Source organism: Harpegnathos saltator, unplaced genomic scaffold (assembly GCF_003227715.2).
Source record: "Harpegnathos saltator strain DR-91 unplaced genomic scaffold, Hsal_v8.6 scaffold846, whole genome shotgun sequence".
Classification (NCBI taxonomy): Eukaryota; Metazoa; Arthropoda; class Insecta; order Hymenoptera; family Formicidae; genus Harpegnathos; species Harpegnathos saltator.
In genome coordinates, this window is record NW_020230700.1 from 250,115 (window position 1) to 262,217 (window position 12,103).

Consider the following 12,103-nt stretch of genomic DNA (forward strand, 5'->3'; position numbering starts at 1 on the left):
GACTTTCGATCGATACGCGCTTTTTCTCCCTCGTTCTCCGTCGCTTGACGTCATCCTCTTTTTATTCTAATTTATTAAAATCGACGTTAAGGTCGCGCACGCGTTGCACCTTTAACACGATCATGCGCCCAAGAAATGTGTGAGAATTTGCGAAAAAGGGAGAGATAGGGAGATAGAAGGAAGGAAGGGAAAAGAAAAAGGAAAACATCGTTATTGAATTCCGAGGTGGTAAAAAGTTATGTAATCAGGAAGTGAGACATTCTAACATGACCGGAGCGAATTAAAGATGTCAAGGAGAATTTCCGAGTCATGGTGTATCACGGAACACGAACTTTACCGTGCCTCTGACCGTTCCTGCGCGTGTATGATAATCCCCCCCCCTCTGTGGTAAATTGGCGCGTGCCGCTTGCGCGATTCACCGCCACAAAAGGGCGAATCACGTCGCGACACGACCCGAACAATAATTCGTCACAAATTATCGAAGAGTTGCTCATTATCCTGCGAGATTGGACCTAGGTATGCACTTAATCTTCAGAACACGTGGGAGCATTCGAAGAATGCGAGTTCTGCGCCTCGATCCCGTGGTTAATTTAAGGGGAAAAATATTTTTATAACGTGTGTGTGTGTGTGTGTGTGTGTGTGTGTGCGTGTGTATATATATATATAAATGTACGTTATAAAAATATTTTTCTTTAAATTAAATTCTTTATACTATAAATTAATTCTTCCTTAAATTTATATGTACGAGGTGAGGAAAAAATACCGGGACCCCGAAATATATCGAAAAATATAATTTTTATGAAAAAATGTTTCAGACAAAAGTTGTAGAGTTTCAAGTAATGCATTACATAGCAATATCAGTATGACCTTGAACAGCATTGTCAAGGTCATCTTAAATTTCTTAAATGGAACCACCTATTTTTCATTACATATTGTTATAGTTTATTTCGAGGGCTTTCCGAAACACTATAACTGAATGTTTTTTGTTAAGTATTTTGCGAATTAACTGAAAATTATTAGACAAAAGAATTTTCAGTTTCAGTCAAAAGTTGTTTAAATTAATTGGTAGAAAGAGACGGTGTAATAAAAAATTGGGGTTTCCATTTAAGAAAAGTAATGATCAGTGAATATTTCGAAAGTGGTGACATTTGTAAACAAAATAGTATAGTTGTTTTATGTCCCCCTTGAAATCATACAACTTTTGTCCGAAACATTTTTGCTGAAAATGCTTCGTTGAAGAATTATCGAGGTGCGTTTTTTAAAATGGGGCACCCTGTTTATATGGCTATTTCGGATCGCGGACGTTGTTTCGAGGACAAAACCCGCGCGGATAAGTAATCGGGAAACGCGACTGCGTCATCATTGCTGGCATGATTCAAAAGACGCTCCGTGGTTAGCGATTCATTTTAATACGAAGTCCCGACCTAGCATGGGCAATTACGCGCTGACTGTGTATGTCACTTTTGTTACAGTCTTTCCTTCGTCGAATTGTAACTTTCTAGGTAGATAGACGCATGTAAATTTGCTGGTCTTTACTCTCGTTGGTGTGCAGAGGATATCCTCGACCGAAGTTGCCTTTTTCTACCTCGGCGGAAACCCAAAATATTTTTTTTGTTCGATTTCCGAAACTTGTGTGGGAGCTTTACGCGAGAGTTTCTGCCTCTAAAAAAGAAGTCAAGAAATGAAATTTATAATGAAAATATATAATTATAACAATACTTTGTTAAATTGTAGTTTTAACATTTAAAGCGACTTTTTGTTATTTCAATACTAACAGATGTAATAAAAAAGAGAAAAATAGATTAAAATAACAATCTTTAAATATTTTTTAAAACATACTTTTGGAAACTTATGATTAGAAATATTTTAGTTAAATTAAGTGATATTAATAATGATAACTATTACAATGCGGCTGACACATAAAACGTCTGAAGGAGCAAGGATCTTCGGGGTTTGCAGCCGACTGTGGCCGACGTTTTGCAACTTGATCAGTTTCCGCATTCGTGAGACTCTTTCAATTTGAGACGAAACCAAATCTAAGATTAAATTGAAATTTTTGTCCGAAACTAGTAATTGAGATCGAAACTTTTGTGGAAATTTTACAAAAGCCGAAAAGAAATTGGGAAATGCAACATTAGTTGCATCCCTTATGAGGATTTCACATGGCACTCACATTTATCATACAGAATGACGACATGGACATACGAATGAAATTAATAAAATTTACCTAGAATTAGTAGAATTTAAAGAAATTACCAGAACACACAATATATTGTATAGAATGAAATAACTTAGTGAATTTTGGTAAATTTGCTATCTGCATTGCTATGCTGCATCAATATAACAAAACATTACGTCATTGTATGGTGTAAATTTAATAATTACCTCATCACAGTATATCTGTTCCATAAATGCCATTAAAAAAAGTCATCAATTTCCCGTCATCGCTTGTTTTACATGCGTGACAATCCGTGAAAGTGTATCCGGCTTTCTAGATAAATAGATGTACATATAACCTTGACAACAATTATATTCGTCGATGTCCAATAGGATAACGAGCGCATACTTCTATATATAAGCTAAACTGATAACTTCCATTGGTTTTTATATATAAAAGCGTCCTTAATGTAAAACGTAATGTAAAAAACATAGAATCGTGCACACATGCGCATTGCAAGGCCCCGAAAGGAATGTAACTGCATCGTACAGACATTTTTATTCCAGAAAATGTTAATATTTATCCAATATTTAATATTTATGTGAATATTGAATGTGTCATTGAATGTAACATTGCAAGAGAAAATATTAAATATTAGATAAATATTAACATTTTCTGCAGAAAAATATACGGTGCACAGTTACATCCCTTTCGGGACTTTGTAATGCATATGCGAATGAAATTTTAATACATACTTTTAGGAGACGTATTAAAGAGACAAGTTATCGGTCTAGTGTATAATATAGAAGTCTCTGATAACGAGGCAGAGATACGAAGGAAATTATCAGAATTTGCTCAGAGCAATATGTCGTTAAAATCCACGCGTGAAAATCCGAGAGTTATCTTTTTAGTGCGTTTGTGTGTTCAATACAATGAAAAATTTATATCATACAATTTGAGTCGTCATTTTAAAGAAAATGTAACTCGCCGATATTAACAATCATACGATATGATTAATTCGATAAGATATATTTGCTCTGTAAATACGATTAAACGAATTGTAAAATTCCCGTCATCAAAATTGTGACGAATGTCGAATTGTGACAATTACGAAGGTCTGACTGGGTCACGATCAAAGGTCTCTTGCCAAGGTAAGAAAAAAAACCAAATTTGCCTGCCGCACACACGCGACATTGGCCGTCCTCTCGACGGTGTCACCTGCGACGTCTCGCGTCGCAGCTGTCAAAATTTTACGTCCGCGTTGTTGGCCCAAGCGTCAGCGAAAGAGCGCGAGTGGGGTTAAAGCCCGATTAAGCCGAGATCGGAGGGTAGAGGGGCCTTCCTGAAGGAATTACTCTTCGACGGGTCGGGCGAGCGGGCTGTTTACTCGCATGTACTCTCTAAGCCTCATGCTGCGCAATAACTGCGAATAAACAGAATGAATGGCACTTGCAGCCACAGATTTCTATATTACACACTAAACCGATAATTGGTCTCTACAGTCCGTATCTGACTATGGATTGGGATTGAGATTGGATTAAAATTTGACCAATTGAAAAAAAGAAAATAATCTCAAATATAGTAAACTTAGTCGTGATTGGTTAAATTTCAATCCAATATTCAATCCCAATCCGTAGTCTGATCCGGGCTTTACCGTGTCCCCTAAAAGTATGTACTAAAATTTCGCGCATGCGCATTATAAGATTCCGAAAAGAATGTAACTGCATCGTACAGGCATTTTTACCCCACCCCACCCCAGAAAAAGTTATATTTATTCAATTATTATATTTATTCAGTTAATATTTATTCAATATTTATTATTTGCTCTTGCAATGTCACATTCAATGTTCACTCAATATATAGAGTACTAACGGGATCTTGCAATGCGCATGCGCGCACGATTTTATGTTTTACATAAGGGTCACTTTTATACATGAAAACTAATGGAAGTTCTCAGTCTAGCTTACATACAGAGTCTATGGCAATAATTACGAATAAACAGAATGGACGTCGCTTGCAGTCGAATATCTCGAACGCGACACGCAGCATTGGAGAAACGCGATACGTTCCGCTCTCCTCCTCCATGACAGATTTTTTTCCCGCGTTCTTCACCCTCCTACCCCGTGCGGTATCTGCCAGTTTTCCACGTTCCACGTTTTAACGTCCAAGATCTCGCAACTCGTTGCGAGACACGTCTGTCACATGCCGTTGATTGCCAACTCGACGCTCGACTCTCTCGAGCTCGAGTCATCGAATTCGCAACGAGTTTTCCCGCAAAATGCGCCGAATAACGTAATGGGTTCTTATATTATTATATTATGTTCTTTCTACGTGGATCAATGAGAGACGCGGTGACATTGCAGCGACCACCGTGGCACCGTTAAGAGAATAAAAGAACAATCGAAGGGACGAGAAAAGGAAAACGCGGCGGAGGAAGCGAAAAGTACACTGGGTTTCAAAATGACCATTGCGACACTTTCTTCCGGTGCATAGTGGGGTCAGATGATATTCTTTGGTTCAAAATTTTCTAGAGATCTGAATTTCCAATCGGTCATCGACACCAATGGATGAGGTTGATCCTGAATAAATTCCGAAGATATCTGTCTTGCCAAAATTAAAAAAAAATTTCTCGAATTACTAGCCCCAAAAGAGGAAAAATTATCGTTAAACGAGAGAAACTTGTGAAATACTCACTATTCGACACTTATTTCTATCTAATAGCGTATTCAGCGGATTGAAACTATTAAAGATATTTCCTATCTCCGTATGATGGCTTATGAACTGAGGTTTATCAACTTTGGGCTCATGGACCATCAGGTTAGAGTTGGATGTTCTGTTTAATGTTCTCCATGTTTTTACTTATTGGGTCCATATGGCTTAATTCTTTCTTAAGGTGGGCTGAAATGATGAGTTTTGAAATTCTGAGTTTTCTAAAAGGTGATTATAAGTTCTGGGGTCTCGCGCATTTAATATCCATAGGCTTGAATCCATTGAGGTCGAACCCAAGACACTGTACTTTAAACGATAAACTTTCAAGACAAACCCTAAACCCATAAACCCTGAACCGATAATTTTTTCAAAATTTCGGCTAAACAGATCTCTTTGGAATTTATTCAGGATCAACTTCATCCATTGGTGTCGATGATCGGTTGGAAATTCAGGTCTCTTTTGAACCAAAAAAATGTCATCTGGCCCCACTGTGCGGCGTCCGAATTCGAAGAGCAGCGCGACCGGCTCCAATGAGAGACCTCGACTTCCGGGAACTTGTCAGAGACACGAGTTTTCCCATTGAACGCCACAGGTCGTCTGCGTCGAAAAACAGGAGGCTCTTCGAGCCATGTTTTCAAAGTCAGTCTCATTCCGCGAGAATCGCGTGTCCAGCGCACTTTGTCCCCTCCCCCTCCCCCCGGTGTGTTTGTCTTCTCATGGCGTGCGGCACATACGCGTTGCGCTGTGTCGTCGTCCCCGAGCGAGCGCGCGCGGAGAATGATAACGAATTAAACGCCGAGTGATCGGCGCGTTCCGAGCTCGCCAACTCGCGTGTCGTGCCACCTGTCTCCCCCGCCCCGCCCAACCCGCTTGCGTAGGAGTAGAGCGTGTGGCGCGTCAGGAACACCTTACGGGAAGCCTGTGCGGCGCGCGATCCGCGCCTCTTAGTACTAGAAAGCGCGTACGGGGGCGTCCCGAGCGCTCGCAAGTGTGAACGAGCGAGCGAGAGAGCGAGCGAGCGAGCTCCCCTCCACCGCTTCCCACGTGACCCCTGTCGCTCCTGCGTCCCCACTCCACTCCACCGATCACCACCACCTGCCATCGTCGTCCCGTTTTCCTCGCATTATCACCTCACTTCGGCTCACTGTCCGCGAACTACTGTAATGCTCGTCCGTGTGTGTACGCGTGTGCAGCTGCTCTCCTCCGCTTGATCCCGCATTCCCCGTCGTCGTCGGCGAGTGATTTTTAACCTCCGTACTCGCACTCGCGCGAGCGCGCGCGAGCGAGCGATGCGCGAAATTTGCGTTGCGCGACAGAGAGAGAGAGAGAGAGAAAGAGAGAAAGAGAGAGAGAGAGAGAGAGAGAGAGAGAGAGAGAGAGAGAGAGAGAGAGAGAGAGAGAGAGAGAGAGAGAGAGAGAGAGAGAGAGGGAGGACGGTTTATATAAGAAGGATGTGCCGCGCCGCATGTGTCCGCCGGGGCCGAGGGAAATGTTTCTTTTCGACACACATCTACGATCGGACGCGCAACAGCGGCTTAATATGTCGCGCTGTTTACCCGCTCACGTTGCTCGGTAGAAAGCGAAGTTTGCGCGCTCCGTGGATTTTTCCGCTGTGAGATAACCGCGCGCGCAACCGCGAGCAGCTGTCCGGAGCGCTCGCGCGCTCGGGGACGGGCGTTTAGGATTTGACTCGGAAAGAGGCGGAGTGGGGGTAGAGTGGTGATTTATCGCGACGGCGGTAACCTCATGCGACCGAAAATCCGCACGGGAACCAAGCGCGCCACCCGTTGTTTTCCGCGCGACTTCCAGCGGCGCACGCGTAAATATAGCGAATTACATATTTCAAAGCGTGTCGCGCTCCTTTAATTCACCCAGATTCGATATCGATGGAAACTCGCCAGACATTCGAGAACGCGCAGCAGGCTTTCAACCTATTTCGGTAACGCATATGCGCGTTCTAATAACTTTTTTTCGATCAAGAGGGGGGGGGGAGAGAAAGGAAGACAGAGAGAGAGAGAGAGAGAGAAAGAGAGAGAAAGAGAGAGACGGGGGTGACCTAATTCTTAACCTCTTCAGACTCCGCGTAATCTATATAGGTGCAGTATTTGCCTCAAATAAAAACACACTGTCTTTATCCACAAGAACCGTTTCAGCTCGCGATGAAACCGAAAGGAAAATAGGCCGCTAGGAAATTAGGTCGCTCCGTTGTTCGCTATCCTTTTTTTCTTTCCTTTCTTCTTTTTCTAAGTTGCTCTTTCCCTTCTTTTCCTAAGTTGCTCTTCGTCGGTCCCTTTGTGCCGCTCTCACGCAGATCTGGACAGGTAATATTTGAAGTAGGTTAAGTTTCCGATCGGGATCGTTCAATTATTCGCCAGAATCCTGCGTCTTGCTAAGGGAAACGAGATCATTCCAATGGAGAACCGTTTCGAATAATTTCGCGGCACCTGCCCTGGTGATTGTGCGGATTACGAGAGAACGAGATATCAATTTAACGCCTCAGCTTGGGCAAGAGATCTAAGAGAGCTACGCGCGCGTGTGTGTATGTATATGTGTGTGTGTGTGTGTGTGTGTGTGTGTGTGTGTGTGTGTGTGTGTGTGTGTGTGTGTGTGTGTGTGTGTGTGTGTGTGTGTGTGCGCGTGCGCGCGTGTGTGTATGACCCACTTTTGAAATGACAAAAGTCGCAATGTCCGATATTTATCGCAACGTTTTGGAATCCGACTTGAAATATCTCGATATAATTAATTCGACGGCAGTTGTATTCTCGGTCATTTGCTGGAGTGCAAATTGGCGGTCCACTTCGAGGCGGAACGTAAATTTAGGAAATGCCGATTTCGAACTGACCGGGAAACTTAGCTCGTTGAAATTAAGGTCAAGGTCTTTGGGCAGCCCGCGCAAGTAGATAAAACAAAGTTGACCCGAGATATCATAAGTGACAAATACTGCGTTCACCGTGTCTTTGTGACGCGGCGTCAATCACACATCCGGATTAAGTCCTGCGAGAGGAACTTGTAGGAAAAGTGACATGCTTTTACTAGTCGATCGACGCTCATAAGGCCGCGAGCTACGCTAACCTTTCACTTGCGAGCGTGCTCAAAAGACACAGATTTAAATATACCCCCAATTTCACCGTGTTTAATTATGAATCCGGTCGTATAACGAATTTGCCGGAATTAAATGTACTTATTCCCTACTTAGTCGGAATAACGCTAATAATAAAACCGATCGATAACCCAGCTAGGTGTTTAAATATCCCGCATAATCCCGTCTTCAAAGAGAGAAAGGTTAAAGGGCTCGCGAAAGAGAGAGAGACAGAGAGAGAGAGAGAGAGAGAGAGAGAGAGATATGATTCAAGGATTGTCCAAAATTTCAGGGGCGTGTTTAAAAATTTACGTCAATCTCTTCCTCTTTTCCTCATCTGCGATTGAGATTCAAGTTTCGGAATTTGCGGCTACCACGGTCCTTTAAAATTTACGGCTTCTCTCTCTCTCTCTCTCTCTCTCACTCTCAATTGACTTTAATTTATTTAATGACTTCAATCGCACAGCCGAAATCGTCTGTCTGCTGTAAAAGAGGCCGTGAGAAAGGATGAAGCTCGGTCAGATTTCGCCTAGAAATTCTCATCGAAGACTTCATAGACGAGAAAAAGAGAGAGAAAGAGGAGCGAAAGAGAGATCAAGAGGGAGAAGGAAAGAAGCTACGCCGGGAGAGGGAGAGAGATAGCGATCGAGAGAAAGAAAGAGAAAACGAGAAACCACGTGACGCCAGAACACTTCGTATACCGAGCGCGCTCGCGACGAGGCGCGTTTTAATACTGCCGACGGTCACGCGGTATCGGCGTCGCTGCGTTCGTCGCGCCGCGCCGCGCCGCCTCGTGTCGCGTCGCGTCGCCGCTTACGCGTCCGCCCAAAAGCCAGCGCGCCTGGGCCGATCGCCATCATGAAAACATTCGCCCGTCGTTATCGTTGTTTCTCCTCCGTCCTTGCGGGCTCTTTCGACTGAAGGACGTAATATCGAACGTGCGAGCTTGAAGTCGAGAGAGCGCACGTAGCTTTCGCGAACACGGTTCCCCACGGGTCGCCGCTGGAACGGCGACGACACAGCCGGAGCTCGCGGTCACGGAGCGCGAGCCTGAACGCGCTGCTCGCTGGCCGATTTTGCGTGCCGCGCGAAGTGCGCCGCGAGACCGAGGATTATTAAACGCGAGCGAACCAGCACGACGGCGGAAAGAGACGGGAGATATATTTCGCCGACGGTCCGACGGTATTGTGCGCTAAGTGTTCGTCGCGATAAGGATACGAGACGGCTGCCACACTTAAATGCCTCGCACAAATTCCTACTCCATGTTGTGCATCGGTTGCGACACGGCTGCGTGTTGGAAAGTGAGTAATATATTCGCGTTGCCCCGTGATCACGCCTCTCTCTCTCTTTCTCCCCCCTTCCTCCCTCTCTTTCTCTTTCTCTTTCTCCGTTTCTCGTTCTGTCTTTCTCTCCAGCTCGCTCGCTCTCTCTTTCTCTCGACGCGGTATCGCTATCGCGGCGGAAAGAAAAAAATCAGATCGCCAAGATGACGTAGTGAAAATTCCTAGGAATTATTTTCCTCTTCCTCGCGCGCTCTCTCTCTCTCTCTCTCTCTCTCTCTCTCTCTCTCTCTCTCTCTCTCTCTCTCCTCTCTTTCTCTCTCCTACCGATTCCCTCTTCCTTTTTCCGCTCTCTAGCTCTTTCGTTTTCTGTTTCTCCGTTTCCTCGCGCTCCCTCCGCCGCTTTCGGACACGGAAAAGCACTATACTCCGTTTTTTTTTACGTTTGTGTGTCGCGGTCGCTTGAAATTTCGGTTGTCGTCAAGTCTTTTGACATGTCCATGGAATGAGGAAGGTACGCTTCGTCGGGAAGATGATCCGCGATCTGACCTTGCACGGCGCAGAAAGCGCGATAAATAATTGACACATTCGTTTTTCGTGTCACTTTACATTCGATTACGTGACGTCTTGGAAGGATCCGCCAGTTATTTTTCCTTAAACGAATCGCCGAGTGATTGCGGTCGCCGCTACGACTACTGTGCTCGACAATGCGACAGCTCTTATATTTATGCAATTTCTGCGATTTAAATTCTACGATGCGACAGTTCTTCGCTGAGTTGTTCGTGTATTGTACGTGAATGTGTACTTTCGATACGGTACGTGGATATTGGTAGAGAATAACTGTATTATCCGCGGATGTAATCGAGGGATTTTCTTGAGTGATCAGAATTATGACATGAAATCTTCTGTGAGTGGAGTAAAATAAGCTTCAACTTTTTGAATCACAGTACTGTTTTGTGCAATATTCCACAGTGATCTGGAATGCTTTGTCATCCTATGTGCTTTGTGTATTTCACGTATGTGTGTATTTCACAAAGAGCTGCATCTCCCTGTTTGTTCTAGTACAAATTCACTTCATAAAAGAGAGCGAATTTATGTTTAGGGTAAAAAATGTCAAAGTTGACTCAAAGTTCTACTCATTTCGCAATATAATAATTTTACACCAACTTTTTATCACTGACAGACCTGTATTGACTTCATAGTTGTACAGAAATAATTCCTCTTGGTAAATGGTGACTTTATATTAATCCCTACCATTAATTCTATTATTTACTCGTGACAGGTGAGTACATGGTGACACGCGGTTGTAGAGGAGCAACTGGGAAGAGAGCCGTGGCAAAAGACACCTAGTTATCCTGCACCAAGCTGACTGCGACTTTCCACTGTTTCTTAAGACAGTGACAGCAAGTAGAATATAGAAGGACATCTACTTGTTTTGTGAAGAGCGACACAGAGAAACAACAACTATGGAACGAGAGTCCAATCCTATGCAAGCCCTATGCCGCAGCGGCTGCGGATTTTATGGCTCGCCGGCTACCGATGGCCTTTGTTCTCTTTGCTATAAGGAAAATTTGAAGAAGAAGCAGCAACCACCGGTATCAGCAGCTACTGTACCAACCTCACAGACTGTCTCCAGCAACGCTGGCACGTTGCAGGGTAGTTTTGGTAGTCCAGCAGCTACCGGAACAACAGCCCAACCTACCATTCCTACCATACCTCAGCCAACGACAGATCTGCCCAGTCCCAAAGAAGTAAGTGCCGTTGTGTCTCTACTAGCTGGTTGTCCTGCATAAATGTAACGTCTTTGTTCTTTCAATTAATTTGCAGAAGGTAGCACTTATAAGCTGTCCCGAACCTGCAAGGTCGTATACATCAAATTGTTTTTAGTCTAAGATGTATATTTTTGGAAACAGCAGGGAAAGAATATTAAACTGTTAGAGTGAATCTTTCTCGTGAATATCTATCTTGATGCAACACACAAATATATTTTAGAATATTGCTATTGTGTCTGAATGAAATTGTCTATTTTCATGAAATTTGTATTATCAGGAAAATACATGAATTTTAACAAGTTACTTATTTTTAAAAAATATTGGTCAGCTGCCTGTATCTAAAGAAAATAATAATTCAGCTTCACATTGGATTTATTTCTGACTTGACTATATGTTAGGAATTGATTATATAATATACTACATAACTGCCATGCTCAAAAGAAAAACTTCATATTGTGTGATAAAACACTGACGGAATTGCACCAAAAATAATCTGAAAGAAGAAATTGGTTACATTTTATGTAAAACACTGATTGCTCATCTATTTTATATACATGTGCAATTTTATACTTTCATATACCTAAGCTTTGTCATAAGGATTTCTTTACATATTACACCCGTACCTAATATATATACTTTACATATACCTAAACTTAATTAACATAGTGGTCATGTGGAACAAATATTTATTTTGCATTTTTACAAGCAAAGAGAAAGATGCAATTATATCCACTAAATCGTTAAGATAAAATATCTCAGAGAGGAGACTCAGGGAAAGATATCAACGACAAATAATTATAATGTATGCGTGTTGTCCTTCTGTCGATCAGGTAAGCAGGGAAGATCAGGAAAGTGAAGTAGGTGTAAGCAGTGCAGCAGCTGAAGGATCCGTGAGTAATTGCGAGGCAGACGATTCCTTCGATGGCAAAGAGACTGATAAAGAATCTAAGAAGAAGAAAAATCGTTGTGCTGTATGTCGCAAAAAAGTTGGTTTGACCGGTAAGTGCAAATATAGTCGTGTTAATGTGTGCATAATGCTTTTAACGGCGATTCTCGTAAAACGGTGTGTGATAAGACTTGAAGCTGCTTCTTGACCTGGTGGTGA

At 43.0% G+C, this 12,103-nt stretch overlaps 1 protein-coding gene across 6 annotated transcripts in view; it reads left to right on the plus strand.

Annotated features, from left to right (window-relative positions):
- Positions 1-12,103, plus strand: part of drn (zinc finger AN1-type doctor no) — a 36,821-nt gene that overhangs the window by 21,016 nt on the left and 3,702 nt on the right. For 2 of the 6 annotated variants that reach the window (XM_019845167.2, XM_025307361.1), the window contains exons 2-4: positions 10,509-10,977; positions 11,054-11,056; positions 11,829-11,997. In XM_019845167.2, coding sequence (XP_019700726.1) covers positions 10,693-10,977; positions 11,054-11,056; positions 11,829-11,997 — 457 coding nt within the window. In that variant the 5' untranslated portion in view covers positions 10,509-10,692. Of the gene's footprint in view, positions 1-8,725; positions 9,248-9,547; positions 9,741-9,762; positions 10,042-10,508; positions 10,978-11,053; positions 11,057-11,828; positions 11,998-12,103 lie in introns of those variants that run through there. The other 4 variants (XM_019845166.2, XM_019845169.2, XM_019845168.2 and 1 more) reach the window with 4 other exon arrangements.